The sequence below is a fragment of the Cololabis saira genome, chromosome 14 (genome assembly GCF_033807715.1).
Source record: "Cololabis saira isolate AMF1-May2022 chromosome 14, fColSai1.1, whole genome shotgun sequence".
Classification (NCBI taxonomy): Eukaryota; Metazoa; Chordata; class Actinopteri; order Beloniformes; family Belonidae; genus Cololabis; species Cololabis saira.
Window position 1 is genome coordinate 1,899,810 of NC_084600.1, and position 23,010 is coordinate 1,922,819.

The 23,010-nt window shown below is 40.9% G+C and overlaps 1 protein-coding gene across 1 annotated transcript in view; it reads right to left on the reverse strand.

Moving 5' to 3' along the window:
* The window catches only part of LOC133460193 (relaxin receptor 2-like), an 88,443-nt gene extending 70,654 nt beyond the window's left edge, over nucleotides 1–17,789 (reverse strand). The window contains exons 1-2 of the mRNA XM_061740765.1: nucleotides 17,703–17,789; nucleotides 2,320–2,463 (exon numbers count right to left, since the gene is read on the reverse strand). Coding sequence (XP_061596749.1) covers nucleotides 2,320–2,463; nucleotides 17,703–17,787 — 229 coding nt within the window. The 5' untranslated portion in view covers nucleotides 17,788–17,789. The remainder of the gene's footprint in view (nucleotides 1–2,319; nucleotides 2,464–17,702) is intronic.
* Nucleotides 17,790–23,010: the final 5,221 nt, after the last annotated feature.

Here is a 23,010-nt window from a genome sequence, read left to right on the forward strand (position 1 = left end):
ATTAAAGTACACTGGAGCTCAGCAGAAGTTGCCCGCGTGTTTATCCTACTCACCACCCCAAAAAGGTTTAATTTAATAAGGTAAGGCTTAACTCTACACCAGCCTTACATAAGTAAAAGTTCAGAGCTCAAAACGGGATCACAAAACGGGACTAGTTTCTTCTGAGCGGAGTAAGATTTTGGTCCGCTGGTCGAGGTGCGGTCGCGGTCGGATGCGCGTTTCTAGTCAACACAATAGATTCATATTAATAACCCAATATCGTGATACACTTTATATATATAATATAACTCCGCTTCTGGTCCAGCTGAAGCCATTTCAGAAATCAAGGAGCAGGTGGAGCAGGATTGGATTTATACTGATTGGTTAGTGTGACCTGTCCACGTGCAGCATGCCGCTTCTGAAAACTGATTTATGGTTCCGCTAACACCAACGCAGAGCCTACGGCGTAGGCTGCGCTTATTGACACAACAGATCCTGGGTCAGTCAGGAGCACTACGAAAAACCGCAGCTTTGGCGATCACATGATCGCGTTGTCTGAAATCGCAATTTCGGTCAGAAAACGATAAATCGTTCAGCCCTACTAGTACCTACTCAGCCTCGTCTCGACTCCACTCGCCTTGCCCTCGTTTCTTTTCAATACCCAGATCAGAAGTAGGAGGTTGGAGTGAAGCTGCTGTGACGTATTTGATTGTGTATCTAAACGAAGAAGACAACAACACTAAAGATGTAGAACCTGGAGGAGATGATAGATGTGCTGCTGGGTCTGTGACTTGTGTTCGATATCAAGTTAAAAAATGAGAGTGATAGAAGCTTCAAGCGGCGACGCTTTTTTTTTTTTGTTAGTCTCGGCGCTGCTGAAAAGTCAGCTGGAGCCGTGAGCAGCTATGAAGAGACAGAGCTCCTGGTGGATCTGGTCGTTCCTTATCTCCGTCTAGATCCCTTTTTAATTCTCTCCTCAGCACCAGGTTTATGAACATCTGCACCTCAGAGTTGGATCACCAAACAGACTTTTGCTGCCGTTGCCTGTTGAATAAAATGAACAAGAAGCTGCAAGTCGCTCTTTCTCTGATTTCCTCCTCCTGACTCAGACGTCTGACTCCAACCCCCTGACCAATCGGTGGCCTGTAGTGTGATGATGTCAGATACAGCCGACTCAGCCGCTTAGAACCTCGGCAGAATAGTTACAGAAAAGTATCTACTCTGCACGTTAGACCTCTGGTGGAAAAGAACCAAACCGAGGTGAGGAGAGTCGGACTGAGTAGGTAGTAGTTGAAAAGCGCCAAAAGTTCATGAAAATAGGTGAGCGCTAGAACTTTACTTTTACAGATTCACCTCTTTTTATTCCATCACAGAACAGTACATCATGTGCGTCACTTCAGACATCGCCCCAACCTACCGCTGAGAGCAGAAGTTAATTGCTTTTTTATTCAAAACAGTTCTGTTCTGACACACCTCTCCTCACAATCCCCTTTTCCCCTTTGACCGGTAGACCAACAGGTAGGGAGTTACAGCAGAATGTAAACGCTGTCTTAAACAAGCCATAACTGTTTTGTAACAAAATGTAAGATTAAACTGGAAAGCATATGTCCTCTGGCTGCATCTTATAATCTGTCGATGAGAGTTATGATCAGAATAATGGAGAAACGCGCTTCTTGTGGAGTCCAAACTTGCAACGAGTCTGGCAGAGTTCTCTGAGACGAACTGCTGCAGGACACGCAACCAACAGCCCCACAAAGCAAAGACAGATTGCATAAATTGCCAAAAAGCCTCCAGCATACTTAAGATACAACAACAAGGACCAAAATAAAACAAAAACAAAATAAAATACATGTGTCACGCCTCTTGAATTCAAGGTCCAACTCTCTTCCAGGCTTTTCTGTGCAGCACACTTACGTACTGTAGACCTTCTCAGTGAGGGCGACAAGGAAGGTTTGCACAAATTGTTGTGTGAGACCGAGTTGTTCCCATGCTGTGGAGTGCTTATTGACAGAAAGTTGATGGATTTCTCAGTATTAAGCACAGCATGCATTGTCTGACCCAAATAGAATAAAATAACAAAAATGTGGATCTCTCCTTGCCTGGTATCTCGGCCATTGGTTCGAGCCAGCTAAGCAGACTCATCTGCAGAACAGTTTTTGCAGAAGAGATTGACAGAGGCCATAATATTGTCGATGTGTGCTTGTGTTTCTTCTCTCTTTTACTGATTTACATGATCTATACAAAAATAGATGCTTTGGCTTCCTCTGTTTTTCCTAATTTTTCTGCCTCTCACTTTATGATCCAATGAACATTTGCTGTTGTTAATGTGCAGCTGCTTACCACAACGCCACTCGTCTGCTCCGTTGGGACAGTCTTTGTGTCCGTTGCAGTGCAGCACCTGAGGGAGACATTCACTCATGTTTCCACACGGGAACTGGCCCAGGGGACATCCCGCCTCTTCTTCCACTCTGCTGGCCACCAATGCTGAGAGACAGGAAAAAAGACAAGAAAAAGAGGACAATTGGCATTTTATTTGAAACTTTTATTTTTATTTTCCATCCACCTGTTTATGGAGGATTTTTAGTGCCAAAATTAAATAAATAAATACATAATTAATTAATTAATTAATTAATTAATTAAATGTTTCATTAATTAATTAAAATTGTTATGAAATATGTCATTAATTAATTTAAATTGTAATGAAATATATAATTAATTAATTAAAATACAATTCATTTTAAGTAAAACAATATATTAAATTATTTCAGTATTTAATTAATTATTTCAGTATTTAATTCATTAATAACACATTTAATTAATGATTTCGTGTTGCGTGTGAATCATGAAATGTCAAACTGTCAGTTTCACTCGTCAAACTCAGTGGGCGGATTCCAAACACCTCATTGGTTCCCCTGCACATCAAGTCAAGGCATGGTCGACATCTTGGTGGGAAAGTGCAGAAATAACTCCAACAACTTCTATCAGTTCCTCTGCTTTACACGCTACATGCTCGGGGCCAGCAGGTCCTGCTTACTCTGCAAGGTCGAAGATATCGCTCACCAACTCTCTACAGAGTTCACGAAAACCCTCCAAACTCACATCTGCCATGTTTAGAAAGGCATCCTCTTCCACCTCCAGTTTCAGAGCAGACTAAAGCCGTGGATTCCACTAGATTCGCGTTAGGACTGAACCCCTTATTAACTGCAGCTCTGTTGCTCAGGAGAATAAGCTGAAACTCCTCCAGGACCATTTGAGCAGTTGATCAAATCAGACAGGAAACAACTACTTCAAGTTCCTGGAGCTGAAGCTCATAAAACAGTACGTGGGCCAGCCCTACTGTAACTCAATACATCATGCAAACTCCTGTAACAATTATGCCTCGCTTACTGAACAGCAAAATATTTCACAATCGCCAAACATAGAAAACAGCTTCACTGCTGGAACAAGTTCCTGCATGAAATGAAAGATAAGAATCTCTCCAACAATAGGATGAATAAATAATTACACAGAATGATTAGCAGCATTACCGAGCATCTTCTGGCCACTTCAAAAGCAACAAATGAAACATGAAAAGAGCTAAACATTCCGATCAGTGGACGTATGGACCTGGTTATGCCTGGCCCTCTAAACGTTGCTCTTCTGACTTGTGTCACAACAAAGCAGGGCAATATCACATTCATGAATATAAAAAATATATAGAAATAGAGGAGAGAAACCACATTCTGCTTTCAAAGACATGACTGAGAAGGAAGAGGGTGATGGTGCTGGGCTGTCTTCAGTCCGCACCTGTCCCCTAAGAACGTGCAGAGAATTTTGAAATAAAGAAATACAACATTTGCATGAAGAGTGGGACAAAGTAACGCAAACATTTCATCTCAGTGCAACATCTAACCAACAACAGTTGCTGGAAGAAATGACCTCGCTGGCAGCTAACACATACTCTTCCACAAACAAAGAAAAGAATAAGAACTGTTTTCAGAAGCCAGAAGAAACAAGTAAGCTACATGATGTAAAGAAAATTCTTAATATTTTTTTTCCGAGTCTGCAAAAACCAGAAACAAAAATTGCACCATGCTGTCGATGTTTAAAGACTGATACCACAGTACTACATTCTTCACATAGAAGGTACTACAATACAGTATGTACTGTAAACTGATCCAGTGGTCGTCGTGAGTATGTAGTATGCCACCGTAACTGTGCTACATTGCAATCAGACGCTGGTCACGCTCTGCTCTGCTGTCATGGAACGTTGCATTATGGGAGCACTGCAAAAACTCAAAATCTTACCAGGAATATTTGTCTTATTTCTAGTTAAAATGTCTAATATTTAGTCAAAAAATTCGCATTACACTTAAAACAAGAGTCATTACCAAAAAAATAACTTTTCACCTGTTTCAAGTAAATTTTCAGTTGAAATAAGTAGAAAAATCTGCCAGTGAACAAGATTTATCTTCTCATTACAAGCAAAAAAAAATCTTGTTCCACTGGCAGATTTTTCTATTTATTTCAAGTGAAAATCTACTTGAAACAGGTGAAAATTGTTGTTTTTTCCAGTGATGAGTTTTGTTTTAAGTGTAATGAGATTTTTTTTTTTACTAAAAATGAGACATTTTAACTAGAAATTAAAGCTGCAAGCAGCGATGAACGGGCCCTCGCACTCACGGCCACCACCCCCATAAGCATATCAGAAATGACACCACCCACGACTTCCTATGTCAAACCATTCAAAAGATATAGCAGAAAAAAGGGACAACCAATCAGAAGAAGGGGCGGGGCTAATTCAGGCCAATGAAGGTCAAGGACTCCATACAGAATCTGATGACACCACCCACGACTCTCTATGTCAAACCATTCAAAAGTTATAGCAGAAAATCGGGACAACCAATCAGAAGAAGGGGCGGGGCTAATTCAGGCCAATGAAGGTCAAGGACTCCATACAGAATCTGATGATACCACCCACGACTCTCTATGTCAAACCATTCAAAAGTTATAGCAGAAAATCGGGACAACCAATCCGAAGAAGGGGCGGGGCTAATTTTCACCAATTATGGTCAAGGACTCAATACCGAGTCCCATGACACCACCCACGACTCTTTATGTCAAACCTTTCAAAAGTTATGGCAGAGAAAATTATTCTAGGGGGCGCTGTTGAGCCGTTAGGCCACGCCCATTAATGCAAACCATGAAATATCAAATTTATCGCCAGGCCTGGCTTGCGTGCAAAATTTGGTGACTTTTGGAGAACTATCAAATATGGACCAATCAGATGAAGGGGGGCACGCTTTTTGGCGTCTAGCGTCGCCACGGTAACACTTTTGAAAGAGAAAAGTAATGCGCGTAGTCGCAAGATGAAGACGCACATTTTGATGTATAACACACCTGGGTGCACGTTACGGTTCGGGCCGTATTAATTGCCGAAAGAATGGCATAAATTGCACCAAAATTACACAATTAATTCAAAATGGCCGACTTCCTGTTCGGTTTTGGCCATGGCGCCAAGAGACTTTTCTTTAAGTTGCGACATGATACAGGTGTGTACCGATTTTCGTGCATGTACGTCAAACCGTATTGTGGGGCTTGAGGCACAAAGTTTTCCGGGGGGCGCTGTTGAGCCATTTTTCCACGCCCATTAATACAAACCATGAAATATCAAATTTATCGCCAGGCCTGCCTTGCATGCAAAATTTGGTGACTTTTGGGGAACTATCAAATATGGACCAATCAGATGAAGGGGGGGTGCGCTTGTTGGCGTCTAGCGTCGCCACGGTAACACTTTTGAAAGAGAAAAGTAATGCGCGTAGTCGCAGGATGGAGACGCACATTTTGATGTATAACACACCTGGGTGCATGTTACGGTTCGGGCCGTATTAATTCTCGAAGGAATGGCTCATATTGCTCCAAAATTACGCGATTAATTCAGAATGTTCAAAATGACCGACTTCCTGTTCGGTTTCGGCCATGGCGCCAAGAGACTTTTCTTTAAGTAAAGACATGATACAGGTGTGTACCGATTTTCGTTCATGTACGTCAAACCGTATTATGGGGCTTGAGGCGCAAAGTTTTTTCTGTCTGAACCAACCAGATGACGGGTGGGCGCGCTTTTTGGCGTCTAGCGTCGCCAGGGTAACGCTTTTGAAAGAGAAAAGTAATGCGCATAGTCGCAGGATGGAGACGCACGTTTTGATGTATAACACACTTGGGGGCACGTTACGGTTCGGGCCGTATTAACTGCCGAAGGAATGGCATAAATTGCGCCAAAGTGACACGATTAATTCAAAATGGCTGACTTCCTGTTCGGTTTCGGCCATGTCGCCAAGAGACTTTTCTTTAAGATGTGTACTGATACAGGTGTGTAGCGATTTTTGTGCATGTACGTCAAACCGTATTGTGGGGCTTGAGGCACAAAGTTTTCCAGGGGGCGCTGTTGAGCCATTTTGCCACGCCCATTAATGTAAACCATTAAATATCAAATTTTTCGCCAGGCCTGACTTGCATGCAAAATTTGGTGACTTTTTGGGCACGTTTAGGGGGGCAAAAAGGCCCTCCTTTCGTCAGAAGAAAAAAGAAAGAAAAAAGAAAGAAAGAAAGAAAGAAAAATTCCTACAGATACAATAGGGCCTTGGCACTGAAGGTGCTCGGGCCCTAACAAGACAAATATTCTTGTTAAGATTTTGAGTTTTTGCAGTGAGGTATACTGGTTAGCTTTACACTGCAAATATATATATATATATATATATATATATTAGGGGTGTAACGGTATTTGTATTCGTCCCGTCCCGTCACGGTACGGGGGTCACGGTTCAGTACACGCAGTCATACGGCGAATACGTCTGACTGAGTTAAAAAAAAAAAAAAATTAAAAAAAAATCAATCATCGTTTTTTTTCCCTTATAAATATCAAAAGTCACGTTCCATTACAGACCTAAATGTGTGCTAGTCTGTGCATATCAATAAATATATGTGCAATTCATATATCATCATAAATTGTAGGCTATAATAACGATAAAATGTTTTAATTCTTAATTTACAACTGTCCTGAACGCATCAGGTGAGCCGACGCGGATTGGGTGTAAAGCCTGATTTATGGTTCTGCGTTAAATCGACGCATACCCCGTAGGGTACGGCGCAGTCTACAGCGAGGTTATGCGGCGACGCGCAACCTTCGCCGTAGGCGCTGCGTTGGTGTAACGCGGTACCATAAATCAGCCTTAACAGTCACAGCAAATTTGCGGTGAAGGAGATTAGCGCTAAAGTTTAAAAGAGGACTACATTTGTACAAAGTTTTGAATGTTACCCTGTTTTCCACGTTACCTGGATTGTTTTGGGTTATGGAAGAGTCAACTACCGTTGGTGAGTCAGTGTAACCTTCATAAATACTTTATTTATCAGAATGTGTCTTGACCAGCTGCCTGTAATGTGCTTGTGTTGTTGTGAACGAGACCGCCGAGTCTATTCTCTGTTATAGAGCTCAGAAATGATGTTACAGACCGCTGTGTCTATCTATCTAAATAGATGGTGTAATTTTAGACCAGTTATGTTTTTTTTGTATTTAAGCTGAATCAAAGATGAACTGAGTCGGTCTGTGACTACCTGAGTTTTCAGCGCCGTGTGATTGACAGCTGTCAGGCCGGTGTGTGTGTGTGTGTGTGTGTGACTTTACTCTGCTTTCTGCAGCATAGGCCTATAGGCTTGGCTCAATAAAAGTGAGAATGAATGTAGTTTGATGGGTAGGATGATGTTGTCGAACGTTAAAATGACTATCATAAGGCCCATGGAGAATGCTCCGCCCCCAGACGGCTCTGCCCATATGCAGCAGTAGAGGAGCCCGGGTTCAAGTATTTATTAAAAGTGCTCGAGCCTCGTTACAATGTCCCATCCCGCGCTCTCATAAAAAACATAAAAAATTAAAAACACTAATGCACAAGTTAAATGTTTTATTCTATTTATTTTACATTTTAATAAGAGATGCTTTTTAGTTTTGTAGCCAATTGAACAAACTTTAACTTTCAAATGCTATGATCAAAATAAAGGAAGAAAAAACTCGTCTTATACATTTGGGACTTTTTGTATTTTTTTTCCCGTTGTACCGAACCCGTACCGAACCCGTACCGAACCGTGACCCCTGTACCGAGGTACGTACCGAACCGTGACTTGTGTGTACCGTGACACCCCTAATATATATATATATATATATATATATGAGGAGGAACCTGAATCCTGCTCCTTGTTTTGTAGGATGTAAATGTATTTAAGGCTTTGGATGAGGATGGGTTCTTTGTGCTGACCTTTGTAGGAGTAACAGCACATATACATCAAAAACTAAATACTGATGCTGCTGAGAATGGAGCTATGAACACGAACAATCATTACATGGACATACAAAACAATCATTTAACTGACTAGACACCATGTGAGAGAACAAAGAGTCTTCCTCTCAAACTCTGCAGCAGCTCGTCCACCGTACCACTACACCCAGAAACACAACATCTCCACCTGCCAAAGCTGATGGGGCTTTTTTAGTTAAGTTTAGACCTTGAACGTTTATTCTCCTCATAACTGATCCGGGGCATTACCTTCCCACCAGGTTTTATTGGGAGCTATTTTGGCGATACCAACTGCCTGCTGGTCCACGAGAGGACAGAATGGAAAAACACTGTCAATCTGAGTCTGTTTAAGCGCTGTGAAGTTCATGTCCCTCGTGCCGTTTTCTTTTTTTTCTCTTTTTAACAGGTAGCCAGAGGAGGGGACATAACAACAACCGGGTTAATGTGGGATTGGAGGAGTAAAAGGTTTAAGAGCAGAGCACAAAAGCTTGATTTAAACATTTATGAGTATAGAAAAAAAAAGATGTGCCTGATTTTAGCGATGACTCCCGACTGACTTTAATAAGTCTGAAAAACAATATCTGCATCAAAGATCAGACCATAGCAAAAGGATAGCGATCAGTGTATAATTAAGACCAAAATAAGCCTTCAACAAGGCTGAATAAAAATTCCTGGATCGACATCAAAGCTGAACCGTGTCCCACTTCATCGTGTAAATCTGTCCATGGCTTTTAATGTAATCCAGCTAAGACACAGTACAGAAACCAGATACATAACCTACTTGGCCGCTGTAAAAATACTCTGACGCTGACACGACAGTGATGTTTATTTCAGAATGTACTATATGGTGATTGCAGTGAACACAGGCCCCCGTGACATTTCTAAAGGCGACTGTTCAGAGGCCGGAGCAGATCTGTGACGAGCTGCCACATCTAAGACAAACAATGTCCTCATTTCATCTCTCACTTGTCTTTTATGTCTTTTCTTCCACAGCTCCTTGTCAATCACGTATATGGTTTCTTTTATCTTGCCACATTAAAATGGATAAAACCAACCAAAAAAACTCAAGTATGACTTTGGGAAATCTCAGATGTTTGCTGCGGTAGAAACATGAAAAACTCCTCCACAAAAGGATTTTCAAAACAAAGAATAGCAGACTGACACTTTTATTCAGTTTATTTTGAGAGAAGTAGGGAGTCGGACCAGAGTTCATCTTCATTCAAACCCAAAACAGTTCTCTTTCATACATCTGGAATATACAGTGCGTTTAAGAGAGGACACTCCAGCACCTGATACACCACTGAGGACTGGAAACAAGAGAACTGCTGGCATTCCTCCTAACTGCTGCAGTGATGTTCCACCCTGAATGTCCTTAAAGCAGAAGGTCCTCACCTCACGTGCACGCTCAGTGATGTGCTCCAAAGGTTATCTAATGCAGAACAGGGAAGCACCTCTAGAAATCTGTATTAATGAAGGGGAGCTCTGCCAGCAGAAGCTTATCTTAACAACAATCAGAGGAGGGAAATACAAGCAAAACGGTACGTGACCGCAACCAGAACTGGCTAGATAAAAGAAAACCACTGCCTGCAAAGATGATAAATCAATTGAGATGTCCAAACAAAAGATGTTTGTTTTTTTAATTGCGCAATTTGTAATTTGTTTTTGTTTTCTTTTATTATTACATGAATTTAATGCTGGCCCAATAAAACATTAGTCTGGTGAGAAGAAGGTGTATGGGAGTTTTCTTTTTAAATTGGCTGCAGCTTTCCTTCTCCGACGCACCTTTCTGCATATCCGGTGTGATAAAAGTTTTCTACTTCGATTATTACATTAATTGAAATTTGATTTCTTAGGAAAAACGGACAGATAAAATAAGCTTAGTCTTCTTTCTGTTCCCTTTCATTCAAGGTAAGAGATTTGTTGTAATTATATTAAACTGGTTTGTTTTTCTTTTCTTTTAATGAATGAAATAAAGAATAAAAATTATTAACAAATATTAAGGTGGGTTTTTTGTTTTGTTTTTTTGTTTTTTTTATTTAAAAAAACCTACAATGGTGTAAAGTTTGCACAAATAGATGCACACGGCATCCCCCCAACCAGTTTAAAGCTCAATAGAATCCAGCTTAATTTATTGTCTTAATTTTGCTGATTTGAATTTAAACATCAGAATAAAACAAGGAAAAAGTGAAAAAAGAAAGACTGAGAGCTCCAACTTTGTCTTCTTTGTGCAAAGCAATCCAACCCCTCTCCCCGGGCACACTGCTCATCAGTGCACTCGAGAGAGAGAGTTAATTCCCACTTTCCTTAGGTGAATCACATTCTGTTGCCCTCCTCTTCCAGACTGTCATTTGAAGGTTGGAAAATACTTCAGTTACAGAGATGGTCGCGCACAGCTTCCCCCTTCTTCAAGAAATGAAGTACCTCTTTCCGAAGGAGAGGACCAAGGAATGAAGCAAACTGACCTCCTGCAGCTTCCCAGCCTCTCTGCCTTATAGGTGCTCAGCACAAATATCAAATCAGCTGCCAATGAGGTGAATATTCGCAGCTTTGTTTTTGTTTGTCTTCCAAACAAATACGCAGCTCTACTTGTCTATGAAGCCGGATGAAACAGAACCGTTAGTTAAACTTCAGGCATGTCTTAGGGACATCAAGGACTGGATGTCCAGAAATTTCTTGCTTCTAAATTCAGATAAAACAGAGGTTATCATTCTTGGTCCAGAGCATCTTAGGAAGGGATTAGATGGTGTTGCGATGGCTTCCAGTGCAACTGTGAGAAACCTTGGTGTTGTTTTCGATCAGGATTTGTCGTTTAAACCTTAATCAGGTTTGTAAAATAGCATTTTTCCATCTCCGTAATATTGCAAAGATTAGGAAAATCCTCCCGCAGAGTGATGCAGAAAAACTAATTCATGCGTTTATCTTCTAGGCTAGATTACTGTAATGTGTTATTAGCAGGATGTCCAAGTAATTTGCTGAATAGGCTCCAGCTGATCCAAAATGCAGCAGCATGAGTACTGACAGGAATCAGCAGGAGAGACCACGTCTCTCCAGTGTTAGCGTCGCTCCATTGGTTACCCGTAAAATTAAGAATCCAATTTAAAATTGTATTACTTGCGTATAAAGCCCAAAACGGCTTAGGTCTGCATTATTTGCATGACCTGATAGTGCCTTATGTTCCTGGCAGAGCTCTCCGCTCTCAGAGTGCAGGTTTACTCGTAGTTCCTAGAGTATCCAAATGTAGATTTGGAGGGCGGGCGTTCTGCTATCAGGCACCACTACTATGGAACCAACTTCCAATCTCGGTTAAGGAGGCTGACACCACCTCCACCTTTAAAACCAAACTTAAAACCTTGCTGTTTAGTAAAGCCTATAGTTAGTGTTTAGTAAACCTCTAGCTGGTGTTGGTAAATCTCTAGGTAGTGTAAACTCTAGTGTGTTAGAGTAGCTCCTGTAGTTTCTTGTGCTGCCCCCCCCTTTTCTTCTCTTTTTTCTCTTTTGTACATGGTGCAGCATCCTCTGCCGGTGGCAAAGAGCATCTCTGAATGCACAACACCGGAACCTGCAGTGTGGGAGTGAGAGGGGCAGGGTAACGGCCCGGGCAGGCGGGGGAGAGGTTTTTCCGTCAAGACTCCTCTCCCTGGCACTGCCCCTTCTCAACCTTTCCCCAACCCTGCACCCCAACCTGGGACTTGCTGATTGGGCCGGAGCTTTGTGGAGCTGCATGCTGGCCTGCGGTCCCCACCCCCCCACCCCCGGTCATCCCGTTGCTGCTTTCACCTGCCTGCTGTGCTGTTGACGTCCCCAACCCCCCAGTCTGGCCCTCGGCAGGAGGGTCCCCCCTTATGATCCAGGTCCTGCTCAAGGTTTCTTCCCTCCTAAAGGGGAGTTTTTCTTGCCACTGTTTGGCTTAAGGTTTTTCTCCCACTAGGGGAGTTTTTACCATCCATTGTTTATGTAATAATTGCTCGGGGGTTTATGTTCTGGGTCTCTGGAAAGATCCTAGAGACAACTTCTGTTGTATTAGACGCTATACAAATAAAATTGAATTGAAATTGAATAATAGATGAAAATTAAAACAGACTGACCTATCCTCCTAGGATATGTCCTGATTTTTCTTCAGCAATTTTAATTACAAGGATTAAATATGTTACATGTATGATTTCTGCATAAAATAAATAGTGATGGATTAAAAGAAATCACCTAAAGCCATTCACTTGTCTTCCAAAACTATCAAACCATTTCCAGTCATCGTTATGCTATCCTAACTCTTTCTCCTCTGCCTCTCCTCACTGGAAGTTGTCTTTATAAGCCACATTCCTCTTAACTCTATGGATGTGAAAGAGCAAAAACAACAACATGTGAGCACGGTAGGAATCATGTCACATATGCTCTGCTGTTGAGAGGCGGTGATGACGCGGATCTGACTACAGTCGGGCGTTGGTGGAGAATGATGCAGACGAAACAGCGTTCTCTTCTGCCTCTTTAGTTGAACAACATGTATTTGTGACACACGTACTGCGTGCTCTGCAGCTGAATCCCATTCATTGGGGAAACTCGGGAATATCCTTGACAGTGAATCAAAAAAGAAAAAAAAATCAGTTCTGAAGATATGTCAAAGTTATGAGATGCAGCCACTTGCAGGGCCGCCCCTCCCCTCATCTTCCAACGGGGGCCACAGTTTGCGCGAGGGGACGCATTTGAAAAAAAAAAAAAAACTTGAAAAAGAGCTTAAAACTCTGAAAAAATGGTTTGACATCAATAAACTGTCATTAAATCTAAACAAAATAAAATACATCATCTTTGGAAACCACAAGACAAACAGATCAAAATCAAGTTTGACGGTGTTGAAATCGACCAAGTGCATGAAAACACATTTCTGGGCATCATAATTGACAGCAAACTAAACTGGAAACCTCACATTAATAACTTAAGATCAAAATTATCCAAAACAATAGCTATACTGTACAAAATGAAAGCAAATTTGGACCAGAGCTCACTGTATCTACTGTATTGTTCCCTCGTACTTCCACACATCAGTTACTGTGTGGAAATATGGGGGAACAACTATCAAACAAACATAAACCCAATATTTCTACTCCAAAAAAAAGCAATCAGAATTGTCAACCATGCTAAATACTACGCACCAACAAATCCACTTTTCATCCGGTCAAACACCATAAAATTATACGATTTAATCAAATTCAAGACAGCAATAACAATGTACAAGGCACACAACCAGATGCTCCCACACTGTATCCTGGAGTTGTTCCAGGTGAGGGAAAGCAGGCACAACCTAAGGGGCTATGGCATTTTTGAGCAGAAATGGCCAAGAACAAAAAAAATGTCAAGGTGTATCAGTGTCGAAGGTGTGAAACAATGGAACCGCCTGGATGAGGAACTAAAAAAAAGTAGCTCAATTTATAAATTTAAAAAAAATTATAAATCTAAAATAATGGATAAATATAGAACACAAATATAAATTCTCTTCATATTAAACTGTCTAAATTATGCAACTTTCCTCCTGCAGCTATCCTCAAATCGTGAGTGACTACATTTATTTTCTTCTCTTCTTTGTTATTTTCTTTGTTTTATTCGTTCGTTTCGTTTTCTTCTTGTTAGTATCTTTTGTTTCTGAAGTCTGCCTTTGTTGAAAAGGATAGGCAAAATAAGCCATGAGGCTTCAGCTTATACCTTTTTGGTCAAAAAAAAAAAAAAAAAAGGAAATGTGTACATATGTATATTTATACCTGTGTGTGTATACTGTACATATACAGTGTGTATATGCAAACATCTTAAAATGTAAATGACCAAAACAAAATAAACTAAACTAAACTAAACTAAATTTGCACGGTAGCGCATATAGTATGCGCAATGGATGCGCATGATGCGCTACCGTGAGGAGGAGGAGAGAAAACAGACCCTCTGATCTGACCAGGCAATGATGGACAACACTCAATGTAAATGCCTTCATAAGATTCATGTAAAGGTGCATATATTCATTAACATTATCATTTCATTGTTCTCTGTATTCATTTGTAATTTGAAGAAAACGTGATTAGTTTATCTGGGTCTATTTTCGTGATTGTGCTGTGGTTTCAAATCTCGCGTTGTTTTGGGACTTACCTCTTCCGGCTGTTAACTTCCGGTTTCTTCTCCAAACCGACCAAGGATGATGGATGACTGTCATGTTACCCTCGCGGGTCATGATATTTGATTACTGCTGATAACAAAGTTAGCTTATCACCTAAGTTCCAAGGATAAGCTCCCCCACAACCTCACCACGTTCAAAGGACTCTTAATTCCCTCTTGTGTAACAAATGGGTAATGGAGGTGTAATGGAGGTGAAATGGAGGAGTAATGAAGATTGCCTTCATTAAATCAGTTCAAGAAACCACTTGTGTTTGCCGTGCTTGGAGGGAGTTTGCACTCAACATCAGAGGGAGCTCTCTTGCAGAGCTACAGGGAGGTGAGATTTCAACATGTCCTCATCAACAAGGGCCCCGGTCCCCCCCTCTCCCCCAGACCCCCCTCACCCCTCTCTTCCCGTCCACCACGGACTGCCTACCCATCCCACTCTACGCTTACATTAATGTAAATATTCCAATCCTGACCTTATGCATCACATTAACGCACATCCTAGGTCACCTTTGCACCAGACTCATTAATCCGGCACTTTAAAACCAACATGTTGTACATTTTCTCTTTTAATAATATTATTTGTTCCTTTGTATCGCACCAATCACCACAACAAATTCCTTGTGTGTGTTAAACCACTTGGCAATAAACTTATTTCTGATTCTGATTCTGATGTCCAAAAGACGAATCGAAAGCGAACAAGAGAGAAAAAAAGGCAAAACAAGAGGAAAACTCGTGCTTCATCTGAAGGTGGGGTATGTTGTTGAAATAAAGCTTTGAGGCACAAAACACCTGGGCTGCTGCTCATCACACAGGAATCTCTGTCCCTGCATGGTCTCTGTCTTCTATTTCAGATTACAGTTTATTTTTTTATATTGATTTTATTTCAGGTTTACTTTTTTAATTTAATATTTATTTCAGGTTGGATTTCTTTATTTATTATTGAGAGGGTTGGTCGCCTGCCTGCCCCCTAGGGGCGTTAGAAGGCAAAGGGAGAGGGTTTAAATGAGGCTGTGTTTATGTGTTTATTTCCTACCTGTAAGTCTCACTGTTCACTGTGATCTGACAGCTGCTTGTGTGTCTTTATCAGGATCATTAGCTTACGTTGTTATTATTAATAATAATAATAATAATAATAATAATAATAATAAATAATAATAATAATAATAATAATAATAATAATAATGACTTATTGTGTCCCCTTCGTCTTTGTCGTTAAAATTATTCCATTTAACAGCGAGAGTGTGTTCAATATTTATGTATTTTATTTCACAGTTGAATTTTTGATTTCTTCTACTTATTTGAGGTTTAAGGTTTTTATTTATTATTCATTTATTTATTTCAGGATGATTTTTTATTTTATTTTATTGGACTCATACAGTCAAACTACTGTATCTATACGTACAGTACATTTGTTATTATTAATAAAGGTTGTCAAGTTAAATGACATGTTCTTATATGGTCATTTTGTACCTATGATACATTGGGATGGCGAGGTGTGTAAGGGTGGGGGGGCGTTCTGGCGTGGGGGCCTCCAAATAACATTTGGCTAAGGGCCCCAATATGGTCAGCCTTAACGGTGCTCTCATCTCTTTGGTTAGTTTGTTAAAATCCTGTTTTCCTGTAATTCTTTGGTTTCAATATTGCCACCGTTCTACGTGTCCAGGTGTCAGGGGCGAAAATCCCATTTCATAGTTGGGAGGGACAATAAACAGTCAAATTTTAGAGAATAATTCCAGGGGGGGACAAGGAATAAAAGTTGTAGCCTGCCTTTTATACAGCATCTTTTACCCGCAATTTGACATTTTCATCTGTCTATCTCGCCAACAGGCAGTAAATGAATTATCAGGTGATCTATCTCTCTCTCTCAAAATCAGGGGGGATGGTGGATTTTATCACATAGGGACAGATAATTTGTGCTGATTACAAATAATATAATATATTACAAATAATAGCAGTGACCAAAACACCTGCAGAAATACTGCAGGAATGACATAGCAGCAGTTAATGCAGCCTTCTGTAAGCTGTTAAATATCCACTGGGCTTACATCAAATACATCAAAACACAACAATAAAAAACACTTTTCTGAACTTATCAATATGACTCTGTCCTTCACAGGATAAGTAACATGGATCACTGCAAAAACTCTAAATCTTAACAAGAAATATTTGTGTTATTTCTAGTTAAAATGTCTCATTTTAGTAAAAAAAAATCTCATTAACACTTAAAACAAGACACATCACTGAAAAACCAACAATTTCCAACTGTTTCAAGTAGATTTTCACTTAAAATAATTAGAAAAATCTGCCAGTGGAACAAGAATGTTTTGCTTGTAATGAGAAGATAAATCTTGTCCCACTGGCAGATTTTTCTACTTATTTCAAGTGAAAATTTACTTGAAAAAGGTGAAAATTGTCAAATAAGTTATTTTTCTGGTGTTATTTTTCTGGTGATGACTCTAAATGTTGAAATACCAGTAAAACCACATTCATTAATGAAATGACATAAGGGATGGAAAGGAGGGATGGCAGTTTTACAGGGGGGATGATTTGGACCGTTTTTATTTCAGGGGGGGATGCCATCCCCCCTCATCCCCCCTCAACTCCGGTACTGCTTATACTTGTATGAGTCCTTACCCTACCTGTATATATGTTCTTGTTCATGTCCCCCCTGCCTCCCCCCAGGATTTACGGCCCTGCCAGCTGTGCTTCAGAAATTAAAGCTGAGTTCACAGTAATTGTGATGCCAAATCAGTTCCAACTGAACCAACTCCCAAGCATGTCATTCATTTCAGAGATTCACAGTGATTTCTAAAAGACTACTCAATAAAGGAGAGTGAGAATTGACTGCATATACGTGAACAACAGCAGCTAAAGTATAATAGCGACTGATTTAGTCTTATCTAGTGTATATTAAAAAAAAAACATCTGAGGATGAGTCACACAAAACGTACCTACGCCGTAGGCTCTGCGTCGATTTAACGCGGAACCATAAATCAGCCTTTACTGTAATCTGATTACTGTCACGCATGACAAATGTCCCTGCAGCTCAGATCATCGAGGATATTTGGACGGAATCGGAAGAAGTTCTTCACCTGAAAGTAGTTTACTCATTTATTTTGTTTCATAAAATAATCTCATATTTTGTAGTGGCTCGTTTTGTCTGTGTATTAATTTGCATTCACATATCCAAATGGCACAACTGTCGCGGCGGGAGATCCGCGGAAAATACACTCAGTCCGACGAGGAGACGTTTCTCTTTACCTGTAGTTGGAGTGCGGGTGAGTTGGATGAGCAGGAGGATGACAGGGACGTCCATGCCGACTCTGAGAAGTTTTTCTGCCCTCATGCCCCCCCCGGCAGGTCCGGTCCCGGCCCCCCAGCCCAGACCCCCAGCCCAGAGTCAGACCCCCAGCCCAGACCCCCAGCCCAGAGTCAGACCCCCAGCCCAGACCCCCAGCCAGACCCCCAGGTCCCGCGGAGAGGAAACCACCTGCCGGTCCAGTCAGCACATCCAGCTCTGTCCCAGTAATATCACAGGAAACTCCACATGAGTCACCGACAAACGAGCAAAGCCTAATAATTAATAATATGAACAATAATAATAATAATAACAATAATAGAAACTAAATAGGTGCGTTCACCAGAACCACTGCGCGCAAAGGCAGTCGAGGTCTGTGCGTAAAAACAGCGACATCCTGAAAACCAACTGGATTCCTGAGAGGAGATCAGTGGAGACCAGACCTCTCTCTCTCTCTCTCTCTCTCTCTCTCTCTCTCTCTCTCTCTCTCTCTCTCTCTCTCTCTCTCTCTCTCTCTCTCTCTCTCTCTCTCTCTCTCTCTCTCTCTCTCTCTCTCTCTCTCTCTCTCTCTCTCAATTCAAATTGGCTTTATTGGCATGAATGGTAACCATTGTTGCCGAAATCATACATATACATACAACAAACCAAAATACAATTAATACATGAAATATGAAGACAATTACAATAAATATTTAACATTGAATAACTAACACCTTTATACAATATATATATATATATATATATATATATATATATATATATATATATATATATATATATATATATATATATATATATATATATATGCTGCCAGACTGTATTCAAAATATGTTTTTTTAATTTAAGACAAAGCCATTACAACCTCAGAGGGGAGAGCATGTACAGGAAATCAAAAATCCGAACCAACACCAAACTGAGATGCTATGGCAGCGGTGGATGGATGGAATAAGTTGGAGAGGGATTTGAGATCATGTAGAACCTTAACCTTATTTAAAAAAACATTGAAAAGAAGGATGATTTCTATATATCAAATGAATGAGTGGTGAGGCTTACTATGTTGATTTGGGTATTCATTTAATTGATTTGATTTGATTATTTAAGGATGAAGGAAACATGTAGACTGCACCTTTTCTTTTTTCTTTTTTTATATTTCTTGAGGAAATCTTTGTTATCCCCAGGAGGCAATTTGTTTTACTGGCAGTCTTATCTCTTACTTCTTGCTTTTATTTAATTACTTTAAATAATCTTTTTGAGGGTAGGCAATGAATAAGCTTTGCTTCAGCCTACACCTTTTTCGGTCTAGATGTTATTTGTATATTGGAAACTTTTTATAATGTTTTCTTTGAACAGTTTATTTGTTTCCTTGTTTTCATTTGTATTCTTTTTTTGTGATGTCATGACCGAAATAAACTAAACTAAACTAAAACTAAACTAAACTATATATACAGAACTATTGTACATTAATAGGCAGGGAGACTGTATAAGGATAAGGAGACTGTGTTGTCTGGTTGTGTTTCTCTCCATCTATGACACTTTCCTTTTTTTCTCCAATTAAATGTTGGATTTTGTCCTGATCTGAGAGGGAATCAAAATCCTGGACTTGTTGTTTAATTTTAGGAAAGAACTTAGATCTAATGTCTTTGTATTGTTCCCTCTATCTCCCTCTCTCTCTCTCCCTGTCTCTGACAGTCGCTCATTCACTCCCTCTCTCAAACACACCAGTCTCCTGTAAGCCAACCTCCATCCCTCCATCCCTCCATCCCTCCATCCCTCCATCCCTCCATCCCTCCATCCCTCCTCACTGCCTTGCTTCTTGGCTCCCTGTCTTTCACTGTTCCCACTTTATTTATGTAATTTAAAGCTTCTCCCTTTTTAATTCGATAGTTTAGAACTTACCCTTAAGTTCTCAAATCTTTCTGTACATACCAGCACATAAATCACAGCATGGAGGGAAACTATAGTATTTCATGCAGTTATAGCGGCTGGCCCATAGGGGGCGATCGGGCGCCGACCTCCCAGATGTGGAAGGGAACATTTATAAATAAAATATATAAACAGAGGTGTATAATCCAGCTCACTTTATATATTTTACAGGTCCATAAAGTAAAAATCCTGTCCAGCAGTTGTTCCAACCATCACTAAACCAGCTCCTCTGCAGGTAGATGGTTGTTAGTGAAAACCCCTGTTCTAAATGTACAGGCTGATCCACAGGGATATGTTTTAATGAGCAAATATCAGCTTAATGTAAAGAAAATTATTTGACTAATGGTGCTTTGAGAAGGAACCCTTTTCAAAATTGGTCTTAATTTAAGATTGATTCAAAAATATTTTTGATTTAGTAAAAAAAACAAACATTAAAGCACATTGGAGGTGTTTAATCCAGGTGCCATAAAGTAAAAACGCTGCCATGTTTCTGGATCAGCCTGTACATTTAGAACTGGTGTTTTCACTAACAACATACCATCTACCTGCAGAGGAGCTGGTTTAAGGATGGTTGGAACAACTGCTGGACTGGATTTTTACTTTATGGACCTGGATTATACACCTCTGATAATAAACATATAGTTTACATTTACAATTTTAATTAACCCTTGTTGTGTCAGTTTTACTGAATAGTTTCTGCCCACATGCAATTTAATTTATTTAAACATTTCGCCCCTCATTCAACAGTGAATTTCCACTGACAGAACTACACTCACCGGCCACATTGCACCCTTCCAACTGCTCGTTAACGCAAATTTCTAATCAGCCAATCACATGGCAGCAACTCAATGCATGTAGGCATGTAGACATGGTGAAGACGATCTGCTTCAGTTCAAACCAGCATTAAAATGGGGAGGAAAGGTGATTGAATTGATTTTGAACGTGGCATGGTTGTTGGTGCCAGACGGGCTGCTCTGAGTATTTCAGAAACTGCTGATCTACTGGGATTTTCACCCACAACCATCTCTAGGGTTTACAGAGAACGGTCTGAAAAAGAGAAAATATCCAGTGAGCAGCAGGTTTCTGGACGCAAAAGCGTTGTTGATGCTGGAGGTCAGAGGAGAACGGCTAGACTGGTTGGAGCTGATAGAAAGGCAGCAGTAACTCAAGTAACCACTGGTTACAACCGAGGTGCAGAAGAGCATCTCTGAACCACAACACTGGAACCTTGAGGCGGATGGGCCTCAGCAGCAGAAGACCACACCGGGTCACTCCTGTCAGCTTACAAAAGGAAACTGAGGCTACAATTCACACAGACTCACCAGAACTGGACAACAGAAGAAGGAAAACGTTGCCTGGTCTGATGAGTCTCCATTTCTGCTGCCACATTCAGATGGTAGGGTCAGAATCTGGCGTCAACAACATGAAAGCATGGATCCATCCTACCTCGTATCAACGGTTCAGGCTGGTGGTGCTGATGTTATGGTGAGGGGGATATTTTCCTGGTACACTTTGGACCCATTAGTACCAACTGAGCATCATTTCAACGCCACAGCTACCTGAATGTTGCTGCTGACCATGTCCATCCCTTTATGACCTCAGTGGACCATCTTCTGATGCTACTTCCAGCAGGATAACATATTCAATTCAATTCAATTCAATTTTATTTATATAGCGTCTAATACAACAAAGTTGTCTCTAGACGCTTTCCAGAGACCCAGAACATGACCAGCGAGCAATTATTACATAAACAATGGCAGGTAAAAACTCCCCTAGTGGGAGAAAAACCTTAAGCCAAACAGTGGCAAGAAAAACTCCCCTTTAGGAGGGAAGAAACCTTGAGCAGGACCAGGCTCATAAGGGGGGACCCTCCTGCCAAAGGCCAGACTGGGGGTCGGGGACGTCAGCAGCACAGCAGGCAGGTGGAAGCAGCAACGGGATGACCAGGGGTGGGGACCGCAGGCCAGCACGCAGCTCCCAAAGCTCCGGCCGAATCAGCAAGCCCCAGGTTAGGTGCAGGGTCGGGGAAAGGTTGAGAAGGGGCAGGGCCAGGGAGAGGAGTCTTGAGGGACAAATCTCTACCCCGCCTGACTGGGCCGTTACCCTGCCCCTCTCACTCCCACGCTGCAGGATCCGGTGTTGTGCATTCAGAGATACCATACCATGTCAGAGGTCTGCGTAGAGGAAGGCAGGTGTGTGAATCAGTTTGGACTACGTATACCCAGAGTTACCCTGTTAGATGTATATTTTTAAGTTTGGGGAATGAGAAAATGTCTGAATACAATACGTAACTCTGGGAAGAATCTACAGCAAATCAGATGTGCATGGCAAGAGAGTTGCTGCTTCATACTTCTTTCTGCACCTTGAAAGATATGTGTTCTTTTGTCTGGAGAACCAAGAAAGACTAGTGGAAAGAGTCACAGGTTAATACACTTTTAATCATGTCAAGCACAAGGTTTTTTCCGGCCGGAGGTACATTTGTCTCCGGCCGGGGTACACCTCTGTCCGACCGCGTGAGTCGGAGAGAAATGCACCACGTTTTCATGAGTTCAGTTGACTTTATACTCTAAAAGGGGGGTGTTCTCTGCAAGTGAATTTCATTGGTGGAGGGAACGGAAAAAGACCCCCAAACGTGTCACTTCTATCTCCTTTGTTATTTCTCTCACCTGGGGTGCCACCCCAGGACGCAGATAAGACCACCCAATGCTAAACATCTGTTTCTCTCCATTGTCTTTTCTTAACAAATGGTATGTATTTGAACTACCTGACATCTGCATCTAAAGCAAGCAGTCGAGCCGTCTACCGAGGCTGAATCCGTGACTACATGAAGGCAGCTGCCCTATAGCTGAACTGCTAAATAGGAGATTACTTTACATATATAGAGAAAACCCCCAGTGTTAGACTCTTCGACCTCTTGACGATTTTCATGAAATCCTAACAACCTCATTCAGATTCTGCATCAAAACTGTTCAAACATGCAGACATGTCTTTTCAGAGTTTGTGTGAAATTAGCTTGAGCCAAGTGTCAGTCACAATTTCATGTGTTAATTAACACAACTATAATCTGGCTGCAGGCAGGGAGTTTCGAAGGTAAAAGCTGTCTGGTAAATCATTTCTTGGTAATATTTCATGTTAAATGTACAAAGCTGACTTGTTAAAGTGAAATGTTGTCAAACCAATATCTTCGCACTCATGATAGTCACAAATTATACCTTTCAATCACTAACACAACACTTTCACATAATTTCACATGCTTTTCTATCTTCTGCAAGAGGAGGTGGAAAATGTCAGCTGCTAAACTAGAAGAGGAAGAGTTATATATTGTAAATAAATATCATAAATCAGCGT